Genomic DNA, 20,136 nt, shown 5'->3' on the forward strand with positions numbered 1-20,136 from the left:
GGGAGTCTGTTTGACATTCTCTCGCTCTGCCTCACCCCCTACTTGCGTTCCCTCTCTCTCTCTCTCAAATAAATAAATCTTTAAAAGATAAGTAAATCCATCAGTCTTTCCTCTCACCCACTTTTTTTGACTTCAGTCCAGGAAGCCTTCCCAAAGCTGGGACCAGTTTTAAGTTCATCTCATTTCTGAGGCCCCTTTGCAGTATTTACGTCTGTATACGCTAGACTTTATTTTGGGCTTCAATATGGATCATTTTCCCCACCTTGTCACAGGATTACTGACTGAATAATCTCTTTTCTACTAAAATGAGTAAGAGAGGTTTTTGGGGTTTTGTATTGTTTTTGCTTGTTTCCTGCTAAGGAGAGGTAGGACATCTCCCTCAAACAGTCCCCATCCTTCTTGGCCTTGTCATTCAGGTTGCTGCGTCATAAGAAGGGGTGGTAGTCAGCATCTTACCCTGAGGGAGAAACACCATGACATAAAAGTGGGTCATCTCTTTGCTAGAAAATGGCGACATCTTTCTCTTCAATACATGAATATTACCCTCACATCTCTGGGTTTTTAAAGAATTCTGGCTTGCTCTGTGTTCGTTTCATATACTGTGATACTCAGCAGTGTGTACTAAGGACTCCGAATTCCTGATGAGTGGATCCTTCCCTTGCATATGTTCCTAGCTGGGCAACATGGGAAGCTAAATGCATTATGGGGTTGGTGAGCACACCTGGCAGGTCGAGCTCAATGAAGTGTAGTTGCCACCCCATTACCCATGCTCACCACCCAAAGCCACATCCCATTTGGAATGCAAGGCCAGTAAGAACCTGTTGGCATGAAAATGTGACCTCTGAATCCCACAGAGCAGTTCCCATTAATGATCAGATGTGAGCCCTTGGATTGCCTGAAATAAACCAATGAATAAATGCCAAATGCCTTCTCTCCTTCACGTTTGTATACGTAGTTAACCCAAGAACTTTTCTTTCTTGCCTTCCTTTCTTGGCCATCTGATGCCATGGGGAAAGGAACACTTAATGTATATAGTAGCCTGTGATTGCTGGAGACAGATACCCATCTGTCTTGTTATGTCTATGTCTACTGAGGGAGCATGTGTGTGTGTGTGCTGGTATACATACATACTCATACGATTTTGTAATTTTAGAGAATGAAAGCATGCTTTCTGATGATGTAAGATATATGTGTTCATTGTAGAGAATTTAAAAATATAGAACCATATGAAGAAAAGAAATTAGGCTTTAATTATATTGCCTGGAGGTAACTACCAAAATTGTATTAGTATATCTCTTTCCAGTTTTCTGTAGGTATATAAATGCAAGTATATATTCCAAACTGAAGTGTATTTCCACATCTCTCACATTTTTCTTCATACTTCTCTTGGCCTTTTTATTAGAAGCCTCCCCCAGGGTGGGGGTAGAGGGCCAAAAAATGAAACGATTCCAAGAATTTGGTGAAGTACATGGGAGTGAAATATTTCACTCCCATGTACTTTATTCTAGTTACCTACTTGTAGAACACCTTTATTCATGTATACCCTTTACCAAATTTCCTACTGGTTCATTACAGTTTTTGTTGATTTATAGGAACTCTGTATATCTGGATAATATTCCTGTGCCCATAATGTTCTTGTCTACTTTACATGTTGCCAGTGTTTGTCAAAGTTCATCACAATGCTAACTGTGACGACAATGACTTCTTTTTTATATTTATATTACCAAACAATATCTATTTTTTCTTCCATGGATTTTATGTCTTACACATACACATTTTTTTAAGGAAACATTTCTATACTTCATGGTTATTGAAAATATTATTCTGAATTCGATTTAAATTAACTTAAATAAACTTGAAATACTTTGGTTAGCTCTGGGTTGTGGTGTATAGTACAAGGTGACTTTTCTATTCTCCAAACACCATTTATTATATAATATTTCACCACTGATTTGAAATGCTCCCCGTCTCATAATTATAAACTAAATGTCTAAATATATGGTATTCTATTTTTTGACTCTTAATGTTTATAAATCTGTTCATCTCAGCCCGCACCATACTGCTTTTCTTATTGTACCTTTGTAATTATATTCTGGAATCTAGTAGAATAATATCTTCCTCCTTGTCCACATTTACTTAGCTACTACCTTTACTAGATGAACTATGGAATCAACTTAACATTAAAAAATATCCTGTGAGGGGCACCTGGGTGGCTCAGTAGGTTAAATGTCTTGATTTGGGGTCGGGTCATGCCATCAGGGTCATGGGATCAAGCCCCATGTTGGGCTCCAAGCTGAGTGTGCAGCCCACTTGAAATTCTCTCTCTCCTTCAGCCCTAACCCTCTACCCACGCTAGCACACGGGCTCTCTCCCACTCTCTCTCACATTAAAAAATTTTTTTTCAAATCCTATGAGAATACATAGACTAAACTGAAGGGGATGCATGTATCTACAATATCAAATGTTTCCATACTGCTTTATTAATAACTTAAAACTTAAGTTTTGTTCCTCGACAGTGTAAATTATGAATATTCTCTTTTTATGAGTGTCCTTAGCCTTTTTTACTCAGTCTGAACTTTAGAATCATTTTGTGAAGCTCCACTCATCTCGTTAGGAATTTATGAGAATTGTCCATGATTTGTTAATGAATATGAGAGGAATAAATACCTTTATAACAGATGATCTTCTCCAGGAATGTGGCACCTCTTGTCATTTGGTCAGAATGTCTTCACTGACCTTCAGTAAAGCGGCTAGCTATCTTCTTATGTTTTACACATTTCTGAAGTTCTTTCTCAATATTTTACATTATTTTTGCCAAATTTTCTCACAGGTCATGGTGGACAATAAGAGTGCCATTGGATGGAGGGAGAGAGGGATGGATAGATGTTTGTTTGTTTTACCAGCAAGGCCATTGAACACTCCAGTAGGTTTTGCATTTTGTACTTCAGAGTTTGCTGAGTAGGTAGTTACATAATCTTTGAATTTTTTTTACTCTTCCTTTCTAAAAATTAATTTTCTGTGTATTAAAATAGCCATAATTTTTGCATATCAAATTTAGTACCAAATAAAACAGCATCTCTGTTTTATTTTTTATTTTAATGGGAATGCCTATAGCTTTCCATCATTAAGATTTCTATTGTTATATTGGATTATATATAGGCCTAAGATATTTTTTATATTTTTAGGAAGAGCTGTTCTACTTTATCATATATGTCCTTTCATAAATCCCCTTGTTTTATTTTTTTTCTCCTAAGTCTTGGACTGTTTCCTTATTATGGGGTTTTTATAACATTTCTTCTAGCCTTTTGAGAGTGTGAAGGTAAGTTTTCTTTTTTAGGTTCTTAGATACCTCAGTGGAATTACCTTCCTTTAAATCTACTGGATGTTTTTTAAAATTTTTCTTGTTTTCATAATATTCTTCCTCAGGCCCTAGTTGAGCTTTCCTTACTATTCTGGCTTGCGTTCTTTCTCCCTCTTCCTTCTTCTCAGACAGAAAATCAGATGTTGCAAAACCCTCTTACCCTTGCATGGTGGTCAAGTCTAATGTCCTAGATCTTCATGGGTTAACAGGCAAAGACCCCAGCTTCCTTTCCTTCATGTGGATGACCACCCAGTATGGCTTTATCATGGAGGAGTGCTGTCTTCCATCCCTCCTGCCCTTCATCCTCATACTCGAGTTGCTGGCAGACAGTACCCACTCTCATGGACAGCTCGTCCAGTCCCAATCCCAGGCCCTGTCAGGCTTTGCCCTTCTGATAGTGTTTTGCTGATCAGGACCACACCTCTCTGAACATAGTACCCTAGCTCCTCCCTTTGCATTTTTTGATATTATTTACATAAAAGGAATGGAAAGAACATCAGAGAGACGAAAGGCATGATCTTGTATTTTGTATCTGAGGTTCACTGCTCTTGAAATTTCATAAAACAGCAAAACATTTTTGTTTTTTGGAGGTAGGGCCAAAGAAAAGAGTCAGGGATGATTTCAGGGTCTTTGGCCTGAATAAACAGGATAAAGGACATATCATTTATTGAAATAGGGAACCTGAGGGGAGGTGTGCCTTATATTTGTTTGGTGGATGAGGATAAATAAAAAGTTCTGCCTAAAGTTAACTTAAGATGCCCATTATGCATTCAAATAGAGACGAACAGGATTTAGTTGAACATAGCCATGGGAGTCTGGAGAAGAGGGTGGGACCAGAGATGGAGTTTAAAGCCATCTTTGACCACCACCCATGGCTTAGATGAGGAAGTTGTGACCTGTGAAAAGAGAAGTGGTCCAGGGGCTGGTTCAGAGCTAATTAGGATGCAGATGTCAAAATTTCGTCTTGCTCTGAAGAATATTTCACCTTGCCGTCTGTTGACTCCTTGATCTGTCCGCCGGGCCTCAGCAAGTATTTGCTGATTGCCTGTGGTGGGCTGGTCCCTGGGCATAGGATAGTAAGCAGGAGCCAGCCCCTGCCCATTGCATTGTTGGAAAGACCAGCCTGAACCTCCAAATCACACAAACTGAGTATACATTCACACCTCTCTGTATGAGAAGGAAGGGGTATATGGGATAACAAAAGACCGGACGAGAAAGGTCTCAATGTGGTGGAAAAAGGATTGGGAAGAATCTCTAAGATGTCTGTTCTCATAGATATCATCTCCCTTATTTTATATTATAAAAGAAATTTTTAACACCAAAAGTGAAGGGCTTACTCCAAGACTAAAGGATTTATCCATTTCAATTGAATAAACTTTGCATTCCAAGGAGCATGGTCCATGTTTTTCACACTCTGCTTCCAGTTGGGTGTGGGGTCTTCCAGCACGGTATGGGGCTCGTGCTCGTACGTGCACATGCATGTGGCCTTACCAGCTCTTGCCAGCAGAAATATCGACCGCTAGCAGAGCAGCGCAGATCACAGACCAAAAACTTTGCATCCCATGGTTCAGCTCTGGGCCTCTTGGGTAGATCGTTAGGCATCAAATAGCTGTTTGAGAAAATAAAAACAGGACACTGTTATACAAGTGTACGGAGCTGCAGACCGGCCTGGAAAGTAGTATGGGGGTACTTGAGTCACTGGCATTAAGCAGGCAGCTGAGACCAGGGAATACATTCCCCCTGTAGACAGGAACCTATAGTAGGGGGTACCTCGTGGGGAACAGAACTCCTACTGTCTCTACTCCCCAGGAATGGACTTGCTTCTGGCTCTCTTTTAGGATTAGACATACAGTTTCTTTATGAATTGAAGAGTTTTGATTTAAAAAAAAAAAAAGAAGAAGAAAGAAAGAAAAGAAAGAAAGAAAGAAAACTCCCCGGTGTAGGGGTGCCTGGGTGGCTCAGTCAATTGGGCAACCGGTTCTTGATTTCGGCTCCGGTCACAGTCTCAGAGTCGTGAGATCAAGTCCCAACTGGGCATGGAGCCTGCTTAAGATTTTCTCCCTGCTTCTGCCTCTGCCTCTTCCTCCCTTCTAAAAAACAAACAAAAACTCCCCAATGTAAAATACTATCTCTTAGAAAAATTAGTACTGATCAATAGACATAAGTAAAAGGTTGTGTGAATTAGTCTTTGTGTGTTACCTAAAAAGAAAATAAAATATAAAAATGTATTGAATGTGTATATGTTGAAGGTGCTGTTGGAGTTCATGAAAATAACTGAAATTAAAAGGTTATTGGATGGTGGTTGATAAGGGAAATTAAAAGGCTGATAAAATGATACTAAAACAGTCAAACAAGGGAAGAGTTTTTCTGCTAAACTTCCTAAGAGAGTTCTCTCTAGAAGACTCAGATCTTATCACTCTTGAAAAATACTTAGACTTTAGAGGATAAATGCAAACCTAAGTTATGGACAGAAGCTTCTGAAGTAAATATGTGGGAGGGTTACTTCTATCTGAGAATATATCAACTGGAAAAAAATACAGAGTGACAGTAGGAATTCAAATTTCCATTACAAGAGGAAATGGACTGAGTCCTGTTAGTGATATACAAATAAATATGTACTTACAATGGAATCTTACCCAAAAGAAATTGAAACATATTACAAAGCACAATGAAAAATGGGTTATTGCAAATGAGTCCTAATACCTGTGTTAGGGGAGAAAAAGGGTAGAAAATTCTATGGTGTGGATTCCAAAAGCAAGATGCTGACATCCAAATATTAGAGCTGTAGAAGTACGTAGATGGTGATTTCAGGGTTTGCTTCTTACTTGTGAGAATTTGCTTTTAGAAGAGAGCACAGCTGTCTGAGGCATCTTTAACTTTATTTTCTTAGTAGACTTTTCTCTGAGTCAACTGCTAGGAGCTAACTTAAGCCAATTTGGTTATCCGCAGTTGTCGGGGATTATTTGGGAGGAGGTGTATGTTTCAATGATCTTCAGTACTTACAGGTAGATGGCACCTGTTCCGGAGTCGGGGAGTTCTTGTGCCCCAGTATCCCAACTCAGGAGTGTCTCAAGGAGAGGAAGGCTCAGACCGAACTCAGGCACACAGAGTTTGTGTGTAGCACCTAACTTAAAATGGTTCTTAAAGGTTCAAAACCAGCTCTGTGAGCTTACTGAAGTCTTAGCTCTGTTCTTGTAGGAAACTGAATAACTCTTACTGGGAGGATCCTTTGGGGCAGTGGTGGCAATATTCTCATGGTAGGATCCAGCTGATTTTCTCACTGGAATCACATAAAAACAATTTTTCTATAAGCTGTTTTCCACAGGACTGGTCAAAATCCAAGTCTAAAAAGCCAAGGGTGTAATTGTGAGGATACTTCGATATCTAGACTTTCCTCTTTGGTTTATACAGCAGTGGAGGTGGAAGTATAACATTTCCATTTTCCTCAGATATCTGGAACACTCTTCCTTTCATCAACAAAAAAGTCAGATCCGGTGTTCATGGTGCCAACTAAATCAATCATTTATGTTGATGAAAGAGGCTAGCTAAGAGCTCAGATAGCTGACTCTGCATGTGTGGGTTTCCATTAGAAATGGGAAGTGCTGGTGAAGCCTCCCTGGCCTCTGCGGTTTCTCTTGGTACTTCAGATTCTAACCAGTGGCCTCCTAAAATATAAAATGAGAATTTACATGCCTGTCATACAAGGGTGAAGTTATTTCAAAAGTAAGTTATACAGGACCAGATGGTTCTCACTGGTGAAGTCTATCAAATACTTAAATTAGAATGAATATTAATCCTCCTCAAATTCTTCCAAACAATTGAAGAGGTAGAAACATTTTACAAGGCCAACATTACCCTCCTACCAAAGCAGACAAGGATGTCACCAGAAAAGAAATTACCAAGGCTAATATCCTTGATAGAAAGATAAGAAAATCCTCAACAAACTAGGAACAAACTGAACTTAATAGTATATTAAAGCAACCCTACCCCATAACGAAGTGGGATTTATTCCAGGGATTCGAGGATGGCTCAACATCGACAAACCAATCCACATGATGCACCATATTAACGAAACGAAGGATAAAAATCTTATCATCTCAATAGATATAGAAAAAGCATTTGAGAAAACAGAACATTCATTTATGATGAAAACTCAACAAACCGAGAATACACCTCAGACAACAAACTCAAACTCAGAACATACCTCAGTGTAATTAAGGCCATATAAGACAAGCACACAGCCAACACCATAGTGAACAGTGGAAAACTGACAGTTTTTCCTCTAAGATCTGGAACAAGGCAAGGTTACCTACCTACTCTCACCACTTTTATTCATCACAGTACTAGTACTAGAAGTCTCAATCAGAATGGTTAGGTAAGAAAAAGAAATGAAAGGCATCCAAATCAGAAAAGAAAAAATATGTCTCTACTTGTAGATGACATGATTTATGGAAAACTCTAAAGACTTGACCAAAATAACTGTTAGAACTAATAAATGAAATCAGCAATGTTCAGGATACTAAATCAACACAAAAAAATTTTCTTTGCAGTACACTTATAATGAACTATCAGAGAAATTTAAGGCAATGTTATTTACAGTGGAATTTTAAAAGCAGGGACAAATTTAAGGGGATGAAAGATCTCTGCACTAAAAACTAAGATGATATAGCAAGAAATTGAAGACAGAAACTGAAAAATATCCTATGCTTGTGGATTGGAACTATTAATATTGTTAAAGTATCAATATTATCCAAAATGATCTACAGATTCATTGCGTCTTTACCATGATTCCCGTGTATTATTTTCAGAAATAGAAATGAAAATCCTAAAATTTTGGTGGAACCAAAAAAGATCTCACCTAGTTAAAGCAGTCTTGAGAAAGAGCAAAGCTGGAGGCATCATATTCCCTGATTTCAAGCTACATTATAAAACCATGATAATCAAAACAGTATGGTATGGGCATAAAAACAGACACATGTATCAGTGGGGCAGAACAGAGAACCCAGAAATAAGCCCATACTTCTATGGCTAATTAATATTTGACAAAGAAGCCAAAACTATACAGTGAGAAAAGAATTGTCTTTTTAGTAAATGGTGTTGGGAAATTGGGCGGCGACATGCTGGGCCACTATCTTAAACATAACAAAAATCAACCCAAATAGAAAGAAGACTTGAATGTAAGACAATCTATAACTACTAGAAGAAAACATAGGGGGCAGTCTCCTTCGCAGGAGGTCTTGGTGGTGATTTTTTAGATTTGACACCAAAAGCAAAGGCAACAAAAATAAGCAAGTAGAACTGTATCAAACTAAAAAGTTTCTTTAAAAAAAAAAAAAAGATTGTATTTATCTGAGAGAGAGAGAAAGCTTGAGCAGGGGGAGAAGCAGAAGGAGCGGGGGAAGCAGACTCCACACTGAGTGTGGAGTACCATGTCGACTTCAATCACAGGACCTTGGGATCATTACCTGAGCGGAAGGCAGAGGCTTATCCAACTGAGCCATTCCATTCCCCCGAATTAAAAAGCTTCTCTTCATCAGAGGAAACCATCAGCAAAATGAAAAGGCAACCTAATGAATGGAAGAAGATATTTGCCAACTACACATTCAGTAGGAGGTTAATATCCAAAATATACAAGGACCTCGTAAAACTCAATAGCAAGAAACCAAATAGCCCAATTGAAAAATGGTCAAAGAACCTGAATACTCCTTATTTCAAAGAAGGTACACAGATGGCCAACACATGTGTGAAAAGGTACTCAACATTACTCATAATCAAGAGATGCAAATCAAAACCACAATGAGATAACACCTCAAACCTTTTGTTGTTTTCTGTTTGTTTTTTAACATTTTTTTAATTTAAATTCTAGTTAACATCCAGTGTAGTAATAGTTTCCAGTGTACAGTATAATGATTCAGTGCTTCCATACATCAACACCTGGTGATCAGGATAATAAATGCCCTCCTTAACCCCCATCACCTATTTAACCCATTTCCCCCACTACCTCCCCTTGGGTAACCATCACTTCTCCAGTTAAGAGTCTGTTTCTTGCTTTGTTCCCTTTTTTTTCTCCTTCACTCATTTGCTTTGTTTCTTAAATTCTACCTTTGAATGAAATCATATATTTGTCTTTCTCTGTTGGACTTATTTCACTTAGCGTTATATGCTCTAGCTCCATCCATGTCATTGCAAATGGCAAGATTTCATTCTTTTCTATGGCTGAGTAATATTCCAGGGTGTGTGTGTGTGCGTGCATGCGTACATGTATATCACATTTTCTTTACCCATTCAGCAGTTAATGGACACTTGGGCTATTTCTATTTGGATGTTGTCGATAATGCTGCTGTAAACATGAGGGTGTATGTATCCCTTCAAATCTTTTTTTTGTATCCTTTGGGTAAATACCAGTAGTGTGATTATTGAGTCATAGGGTAGTTCTATTTTTAACTTTCTAAGGAATCTCCATACTGTTTTCCAGAGTGTCTTTTCCCCGTTTGCATTCCCACCAGCAGTGTGAAAGATTGCCCTCTCCACATACTCGTGAACACCTGTTGTTTCTTCTTTTTTTTTAAAATTTATTTGACAGAGAGAGAGATCACAAATATGCAGAGAGAGAGGAGGAAGCAGGCTCCCTGCTGAGCTGAGAGCCCGATGCGGGGCTCGATCCCAGGACCCCGAGATCATGACCTGAGCCGCAGGCAGCGACTTAACCAACTGAGCCACCCAGGTGCCCCCAACACCTGTTGTTTCTTGTGTAGTTGATTGTAGCCATTCTGACAGGCTTCAGGTGTATCTCATTTTAATTTTAATATGTATTTCCCTGATGATGAATGACATTGAGCATCTTTTCATGTGTCTGTTGGCCATTTGGGTATCGTTGGGAAAATGTCCATTCATGTTTTCTGCCCGTTTTAATTGGATTATTTGGTTTTTTTGGGTGCTGAGTTGATCAGTTCTTGATGTATTTTGGATACTAACCCTTTATTGGATAAATCATTTGAAGATATGTTCTCCCATTTCCCATTTCATAGCTTACCTTTTTTTTAAATAAAGTTTTGTTGGTTGTTTCCTTCTCTGTACAGAAGCTTTTTATTTTGATGAAGTCCCAGTAGTTTCTTTTTGCTTCTCTTCCCCTTGCCTCAGGAGTCATATCTAGAAAGAAGTTGCTACCTGTGTTTGCTTATAGAATTTTTACGGTTTCAGGTCTCACATTTAGGTTTTTAATCCGTTTTGAACTTACTTTTTGTATGGGGTGAGAAAGTGGTCCAGTTTCACTTGTTTGCGTGCTGCTGGCCAGTTTTCCCAGCACCATTTGTTGAAGAACCTGCTTTTTTCCTATTGCATCTTCTTCCCTGTTTTGTCAAAGAATAACTGACCATATCATTGCGGAATCATTTCTGGACCTTCTGTTCTGTTCTCCTGATCTGAGTCTCTCTTTCTACCAGTTCCATACAGTTTTGATCATCACAGCTTTGTAATATAACTTGAAGTCCAGAACTGTGATGCCTCCAGCTTTGTGCTTTTCTTTTTAAAGACTGCTTTGGCTATTCAGGGTCTTCTGTGGTTCTGTGCCAACTTTAGGATTGTTTGTTCTAGCTCTGTGAAAGATGCTTCTGGTAGTTTTCACCTCACACCTTTTAGAATGGCTATCACCAAAAATGAGAGGTAACAAATGCTGGTGAGGGTGTCGAGAAAAGGGAGCCCTGGTACAGTGTTAGCAGGAATGTCAGCCGGTGCAGCCACTCTGGAGAACAGTAGGGGGTCCGTAAGAAACTGAGGATCGCCGTACCCTGTGATCCGGTAATCCCACTTCGGGCGATCGAACCAAAGGAAACAAAACCATTATCTCATAGAGGTACCTGCCCTCCTGTATTCACAACACCATTATTCACAGTAGCCAAGGTACCAAAATAGCCTGAAGTGTCGGTCAGTGGACAAGGGGCATAAGAAGATGAGAGATACGCACAGGTGCACACACACACCTGGACACAAATAGAAAGGAGTATATTAAACCTGAAAAAAGAAGGATATCTTGGGGCGCCTGGGTGGCTTGGTGGGTTAAGCCTCTGTCTTCAGCTCAGGTCATGATCTAAGGTCCTGGGATCGAGTCCCGCATCAAGCTCTCTACTCAGTGGGGAGCCTGCTCTCCACCCCCGACTTGTGATCTCTGTCAAATAAATAAATAAAAATCTTTAAAAAAAAAAAAAAAAGAAGATATTTTGTCATTTGGAACAGCTTGGGTAAATCTCGAGGCATTACACAAAGCGAAATAAGCCAGGCAGGGAAAGTGAAAAACTATATGGCATCCCCTCCATGTGAGATATTGCCCCGGGAGTGGGGAAATAAGCACCAGTGGGTAAAAGGGCATAAATTTTCAGTTACAAGATGAGCAAGATCTAGGGATCTACCACGTAATGTGGTGACTACAGTTGAAAGCACTGTATTGTGTCATTGAAATGTATTAGGAAAGTAGAACTTAAATGTCCTCAGCAACAGTGATAACAGAGAATGAACATATGGGTTGATGGATGTGTAAATTGACGTAATGGGAGAGTTCTTTTACGCTGTCTAGGTATATAAAATCATCACGTTGTACACTTGAACTACCTTAGAATTTTGTCAGTTATACCACAGTAAACCTGAAAAAGTGAATAAGAGATAACCGAACACCCTTTTAAAAAATCTCTGTTTTTATTTCTTAAAAATCCTCTGCTATTTTAATCTCCGGAAATTAAGAGAAATACAATAGCAAAATTATCCAGGATGATTTTTCCCCATTGTAACGTTCCTCGAGGTAACGACTCAAGTTTATTTACCTGTAATTGTGGAAACTATTTTTTTTTTTTTTTACGTAACACAGCATGGAGTTGATGGAGCTCTATTCGTGCTTCAGCAGGTGTGAGGAGGGCTTTCCTATATATCAGTATGTTTTCCTGGGGACGCAGGGAGGTAACTGATCTTTTTTGGAGAGGCGGGCAGTTCAGTATAATTAAGAAATGTGCCTGTTCTTACATCACCTGTGAACAGGTTGCAGGGTTGGCATTCCATCCCATGATCACAATAAACGTGGAGACCATTTTAGAAAAGAACAGAATAACCACCAATCTCCAGACATTAGGATGGGCTCTCAGAAAAATCTCACATAGGACTACTATCAAGGAAACTGGATGGCAGGAGAAATTCTGTGCTAGATTTCTAGCAAAAGTAGAAATTACTGAGTAATGCATTGGGTCAGTACTTGCACAACTCAAGTTTGGTGTGGTTTTGGCCTTTCCCTTCTTAGGAAGTACTAATAACGGAGCATTTCCTGTAAATTAGTTCCCAAGGCCTGTTTTAAAGGATAGAATTTAGGTTATCATGATTATCTAATTTATTTAAAATCCTCTCGGTTTTTCATTTTCACTCTCCGTATAGAAAGAGACTAAAATTCTATGGTATTTCACCTACTACAGAAGCACTGAAAATGGTAAGTGTTTCATTTAAATATTCCCATAGAAAATTTTCAACTAGAAGGTTGTAATGGCGGGTGTCTGAGTCACCTGGAGGTCTTGTTGAAAACAGACTGCCAAGACCCATCCAGAGTTTCTGATTCCTTAGGTCTAGATTGGATCCAAGAATTTGCTTTTCTAACCGGCGCCTCATAATCCTTTGAGAATCACTGATGTCCTGCCAACCGCCCTCTGCGTAAAATGTAGCTGGCATTACGAGGATCCTTATTTAAGCCATAATAAATAACACAGGGAAAGATGTCTTCAGCTGTAAAATTGTAGGGAAGAAAAATAATTCTTTCAATGAGGAATCTGTATTATCTTTCAGTAATGAAGTTATGTCACTATATTAACTCAAAGTATTTTTCCTTGAGGCTTAAACACACATGGTTCAGATACTTTGTTTTCTAACAATTTCCACAGACCTGATAGTGTGCCAGTAACAAGAAGGGAAATGCAGTAAGTTTAGAGGAGATGGAAATATTTAAGATCTCAAAGGATGCTTTTTTCCCCCCCTTTGCCTTGGCTGTAATTATCTATAAATGAAGCTTCTAAAATTGCCAGGAATGAGAGAGAAATTAGGTGTGGAAACCAAACCTCTAGGACAGAAAGAAATATTTAAGTACGGGGAGAAAGGAAAGCTGGTGAGGCAAACCTAAGAACTGTGGTGGAAGTGAAAAGTCTACGTTGTAACTGAAGTTCCTTAACCCAGTACAGGCACTCTTAGAGCAAGTATGCAGTTTGTAACTAGACTGGTGTATAATGAATACATGATGGGTCAGCTTATGTATTGTTAAACATTTCAAATATTAGGATTTAGCTGTCAAGTTTTTCAAGAGCCTTAGTATATAAAATAAACATAGTGAAAACATGTTAAATAAGATATTATATGGCTTCCTGTATGCTGGAGATTTTTAGGATGTGAATTTTTAAAATGTTCTAAGAAAAAAATACCATGCCTTTTGAAAAATCATTTCATTGGTTGCCCCATCTCAAAGGGTTAGAGACTGAGTTGAGAGCTTTGTTTTCTCTCAAGTCTGTGCCATTTCTAAAGAAGAGGAAAGCAGGACGGTTGGCACTCTCACACCTTAGCCCAGCTGGTGTCACTATTACCCCCAGTGTTGTCGAGTCCATGGGAACCTAGGAGAGAAGGGAGAGGAGGAAAGGAGTGCTTCCTGAGCACTTGAGCACTGAGCACTTCCTTGTGCTGCCACTTCACATAGGGTGTCTCATCTGAGAGCCGTGTGACCCTCAGAGATGCCCAGACAGGACCCTCAGACCCCCACAGCCCTTCATCACCCCACACTCAGCTTGTGGACCCCGCCACAGCCCAGCTCAGGCGCTCCTGCCAGATAGAACCCTTGCATCACGACAGAGAGTATGGAAACATAATCAGATATAAACTAACTCTTAAATCATCAAATGCACTGAACTTCACTTTTAAACCAGAAACTTAAAATGTTCTCGCTGGAAGCATGTATAAACTGCATCTCTTATTCCCTTGAAAAAGTGAAGAATGCAAGTGGGTTTATTTTAAATAAAAACAAAGTAAACCTTCAGGATGATACAAATTGTTTTTAAGTAAACAACAAAGTTTTACTGGACCTGATAAATTACAGAATGGAAGGAGACAGAAAGTGAAAGTATTGGTATTACTGTATCATGGTGATTTGGTTTGGATATTGGTTTGGATATTTGTTGTCTATCGCTATTCTGTTCCCTGGGTAATAGAAAAGAATGCGTTTCTAACTCTTAATGATGATCCAAAATGTTTTTTTAAAAAAGGAGAGGGACCAGCTGGAAGGAAAGTACTCGGCTGTGTTTCTGAGTGTTCGAGAGGGGCAGCCACCTGCGACAGATTTATCCTTTGGTTAGCAAGGAGGTCATCATCGCTTCCCCCTCTCTAGGGCTTTAGGATAGCTCCATGTCATGCTTAGCTACGCTCCTTGCTTTCATTGTCTAGGACTGCGATGTAATTCTTGGCTCACTCCTCACCCTCCCCTTTCTGCCCTGCCCCCGTGTCTCCACAGATCATTCTGTGTTTCTCTCCCGTTGGTCACACGCTGAGAGGGAGAGCTCGGAAGTTCCCAGCCATAGTTAACTGCACGGCTATTGACTGGTTTCATGCGTGGCCGCAGGAGGCTCTGGTCTCAGTCAGCAGGAGGTTCATTGAGGAAACCAAGGGAATTGAGGTATGCCGAGTCAGCCTCTGAATCTCTCTGTCTCTCTGTCTCCCACACGCGTGTGCGCGCACATGCACACACACACACACACGCATACTCACTTACTTGGACCAGAGGTCCTCAAGAAAGAAGTAACTTCCACAATACATCTCCTATCCCTTTTATTAGAGATAAGATCATCTTGGTTTCCATTCTATGGAATGTGGTGGTTGACCTTTTTTGTACCAGGTTGAGATGTCTGTGCCCACAGGCAGCGCAGGCAGCACCCCAGCAGTGTGTAGACTAAATCACCTGAAAGCCAGGATCATTACTTCCTTGAATCATAATAGGGTTTGCTGAATACGAATCCTTCAAATCTACAAACAAAAAAGCAGCCACCCATAGTCATGCTGGGCTTGATCTTAACAAAGCAAGGCAATGGAGTGTGATTTTTTTTTTCTCATTATGGTATGGATGGGTGAAAAATCAGCAGTCACTAAGTCAAATAATGCATCTGCTTCTTTGTTTTATGGATTTATGTTCTATAAATTAGGTTTGTCATTTGACTGTAATGAAATTTGCTCATCCAATTACATTTTTAAATGGTTGCCTGAGGTTTAAAAAAGCACTTCCAGTGCACTTCCCAACTCAGATGGGAAAGGAATGCAAACATAAAGGTATCATTGAGGCTTCCGGGAAATGAAAATTTATTGATATCTCGCACCTTCATGACTAGATAGCTTGGAAAGGTGGTGGTTGTGGACATTGCCCAGAGCGGTTTGTCTGCTGAGTGCACTGAGCGATACAGCTAGCATGGGTCAGACGTGGAAAGTGATTCTCGGAGCCAAAAATAGCACCGGGACTATGTAAGGAATGAGGACTGCTTCCCGTTGAAAGTGTCTTGTTAGCAGAGACAACCCCCTCTGGCCTCCCTTCATCCCAAGAGCATAACTGTCACTTCTCCAAAGAATCCTTTCACATTTTGTTGAATATTGTATTGTTGGTGGCCAGATAGTTAGAAATCTGGGCATGGGGCACCTGGGTGGCTCAGTGAGTTAAAGCCTCTGCCTTAGACTCAGGTCATGATCCCAGGGTCCTGGGATATACTTGCGATCTCTCTGTCAAAGAAACAAATAAAAACTTGGAAAAAAAAAAATCTGGGCATGTTTGCACACTTACCTAATTATTTGTGGGCAACTAGTGTTATTGTGTATTTCTTATTTTTGTGGATAGCTGTATTGCAATGAGGTTGATTGTCTTTTCTGAAATGTCCATTAATCTACTTAGATGCCGAACTGATATGCGGCACCTAAAACCTGTATATATCATAAAGCCTTTATGACATTCAAATACTTCTACTTCCTGTCTCCTTTTTTCACACACCTAAAACATTTCTGGAAAGAAATGAGAAAAAGGGGCGCCTGGGTGGCTCAGGCAGCTGAGCATCTGCCTTCAGCCTGGGTCACGATCCCAGAGTCCTGGGATTGAGCCCCACAGCTCATCTCCCTGCTCAGCGGGGAGCCTGCTTCTCCCTCTCCCTCAGCCTGCCACGCCCCCTGCTGTGCTTGCTCTCTCTTTCTGTCAGATAAGTACAATCTTTTTTAAAAATGAAAAAAAAAAAAAAAGATTGCTTCTGTTTCTGGATGTTTTTTTCACATCCAGAAAGTTTTTCTTTTGCCCGTCTCAATACTCAACGTTGGATGCACTTTCCCGGACCTTTCAAACAATGGCAACTAGCTTTCTGGCTAAAGAGTGAAAAATAGGAATGTATCATTTGATTTTTTTTAAGTGATTTTTACGTTTTCCCGCTGGTCAGGAGGCACTGCATAATGCTTCTTAAATTGGGGGAAAGGGATATAAATTTGTCCTCCTGAGTAGGTCAGTGGAATCATAGACACTCCCAGAAGTGGTTAATTTCTGTGTGAGCCCCTGCTTTCCCCCTTCACTGCGTTTTCCTGAAGAGCCAACGGAGCCCCACTCAAATGGAGACTTACCACTAGCATCAGATAAAGTCTGCCAGAAATACTTTGTACTTCAAAATCTGAAAACACATTAAATATGACAATTAATAGTGACAGTTATTTAAACCACACATTTCTCAAGCTCTCTCCAAGGTCACTGCGTTACTGGAATTATATAGGACCTTGTTTTTTTTCTCCTCCTTGTTGTGAGAAGAGTGCAAAATACCAATTTATTACAGAATCAGTATGTTCCCTTCATAATTATGTTTTAAACAGTTCATTTGAACCCACGAGGGGTTTGCTGAAGATCAGTGTGCTTCTCAGCTTAATATTAATTTCTCAAAGGAGAGGAACCCAAGGCTAGGAAGTAGCATGGTTTTATTTAGTGTGTTTGGCATGGTGCTTCTTTAAGTTTCTTGCCTTTGCTTCCCCGGCGCAGACTTTGTCCAGCCAAGTCAGGTGCCACCTGACGAACAGCTAGTGAAGCCGACGGAGCTTTGATCCGCCAGTGACCATTGACATCTGCTGGATGAGGCAGGACTTGCATCCTTTTAGGTCCAGAGCCGTCCTGGCAGGTGCTAGGCTCTATCTCACGGTGTCATGACGCCTCCTATAGGATGCAGATTGTCAAAGAGGAATTTTAAAAGTGCTTAAGCCCCCTGTCTGTTGAGCGGAATGGTGCCTGTGAACAGCTCAGCCAGATGATTTCGGCTCCGTGCCCTGTGCTTATTTAGCTTTCCCACCTTCCCGAATTATCATTCAGAGTGCAATATGTCTGTCTTCTTCTAAAAATGCGTGGTGCCTCGTCTGCAGAGATCAGAAAAAGCTTTTACATTTTTTTTTTTTGAATGGGCCCTAACTCCATCGTTTCCTTAGTTAGAATTTTCAACATCAAGACTGAATGGTAGCTGCATCATTTAGGCCCTTCTCAGTGCTTGACCTTATTTGCTGAAGGTGAGGTAGTTTTCCAAGGTGACCCCCTTTAGCCCCCGAGGAAAGGATTCGTGAAAGGCAAGCAGTGTTGTGTGTGTGGACATACGCTCTTCCAGCAGGATGCAACTGGCCCGCAGGGGTGCGTGCTGCCTGTGTGTGAGGAAAGCTTTGCACTACTTTCCTGCTGCCTGGTGTTGAACTAAATGACAGCTGGCCGGTGACTACACTCGTTCGTTAAGTACCACCTTGGTGTCAGCCTACACTCCTCACGCCTCAGGTTTGGGAGTGCAGATGGGGGCATGTGGGGTGAGGAGGGAGAGAAGGAAAGGTGCCCTGGGGATCCCTGGAAAAGTTGGGAGAGACGGTGTTGCAGGATAGGAGGTGGTGTTGGTTCTTGACTCAAAGTGAGTAACAGACACCCAGGAGAGCTGGGGCTGAGGAAAGCAGAAATCACCGAAGGGACGTGAAAAGGTGAGACTCTGACTGCAGAGTGAGATTTGCACTGGGAGCCGAGCAAGGTGGAGGACCCGTTCTTTCTGAGCAGATCAGCCGCCTGACAAGCTAAAGTTCTCTCTCCTTTGGATACGGCACAACTGAATAATTCCGTAAGTTGAATAGCATCAGCTTTTTTCCGTGAAATTCATTAACTTCCCGATGCCTCCGCTTCTTCAATCCAGAGCTTGCGGCAAGATCTGGTAACAGATGTATGGCGTATTTTACTAGCATTTGCTGATCTGATCGGGAAAAATGCCCCCTCAAAGGGGAAAGTTACTTTACGGCTGTACATGAAGACTGATCCCTTCAGGGAGTCCCTGGGTTTTAGAAATGGTGGGGACAGTGTGAAGAGTAATAAGCAACCCTTTGCTAGGGATAGGTATGTTGGCAGTGTTTTTCCTACTGACTTTGAGCACTGTTTTGTTTTTGAAATACAAATGAGGATTGCTCAATATGAATTTTAAAAGTAGAAAGCCTTGTGAAGTAGAAATTCTGCAAATTTGGGGGAAATCTCCTCCTCCTGAGATGTACTGTAGTCATTTTAAAAGTCAGGACAGAAACAAATCCAATCAAATTTATCCTGAAACTGCCTACACCTCTAACATGCTTAAGCCTCTATTCCGACAGGAGGAGAGACCCCCGTGGCTGTTAACATCCTCCCCTGTTCTTCAGCCCGTCCTTCCTGTGCATGCACACTAATACACTGTTCATCATGCATTTCTTTCCTTGTGTAGATTAATCAGACGAAGAGCAGAATTGCAAAAAGCGGTAGAATGCCGCTTTCCAGAGTTTTTGCGGTTGGATAAACTTTAGGAATCCCCTTCACCTTGAAAGAAGGTTCCAGTTACAATAGCTGCCTATAAACCTGGACTTGGTGTTAAGCCCAAAGTTGAAGTCAGTCAAACAGAGGCATCACTCCCTCCAAATCACAGCTTTGTGGCTTTTCTGGCCTCTCCAGAACCAGCTACAACATCTGCCTTGTCCCACTGGCTCTGGGAGGCGGAGCTGGGTTGCCTTTCACCTCTTCGCCGCACCCCCCCCCCCCACCGCCGTCCTCAGTTGCTCCTTTCTCTGGACATTGTGTCAGAGACCAGGGAGACTACCTTTTCAGTGACTGGAAACTCTTCTTGAAGATGGCTGGCTTAGGCTGGGTTTGATATTGCCTTTCGCCTTGGAGAGTAGCCTCTCCAATTAGACACAAAAGTTTAAAAACATAAGCAACCTAGCAAAATGCACTCGCCAGGCAAAGTAAAAAACAAACAAACAAAACAAAACGGAGACACCAGTGTGTGGTTCAGGAAACTGCTGGGTGCTGCATTTAACACTCGTGACATTTAACACTTCCTGTCTAGCCGAAGTCCTCTTCCTGGGACCAGCACCGGTGCAGAGGGGCTCATCGACTCTACCCACCACCCTTTTAAGGAAGGGATCCTGGGCTTCCCAGGTGAGGGGATGGGGGACTGATATCATGGCATGGGATCACCGAGCAGGTAAGGGCCCCCTCAGCCCTTGGACGCCAGAACCCCCAGTCTTAAATCCTGCTCGGAACTGGTGAAGAGTAGTTGGACTGTTCTGGAAAAAACAAGGAAAAGAAGAAAAGAGACAGACTCAAAGGAGCCCCAAAAATCTAATCTTGGATTCTGAGGGCGGGACACAGTGCAGGGAGTACCGTCCTTTGCCCAACTATACAGAACTGGGAAGGTACCCCACGTCCCAGGATTCAAACCCAGGATCCCCAG

The 20,136-nt window shown here is 41.0% G+C and overlaps 1 protein-coding gene across 1 annotated transcript in view; it reads left to right on the forward strand.

The window, feature by feature from the left end:
• Window positions 1-20,136, forward strand: part of DNAH11 (dynein axonemal heavy chain 11) — a 324,415-nt gene that overhangs the window by 191,167 nt on the left and 113,112 nt on the right. The window contains exon 55 of the mRNA XM_044246194.1: window positions 14,877-15,038. Coding sequence (XP_044102129.1) covers window positions 14,877-15,038 — 162 coding nt within the window. The remainder of the gene's footprint in view (window positions 1-14,876; window positions 15,039-20,136) is intronic.

Source organism: Neovison vison, chromosome 4 (genome assembly GCF_020171115.1).
Source record: "Neovison vison isolate M4711 chromosome 4, ASM_NN_V1, whole genome shotgun sequence".
NCBI classification, from domain to species: Eukaryota; Metazoa; Chordata; class Mammalia; order Carnivora; family Mustelidae; genus Neogale; species Neogale vison.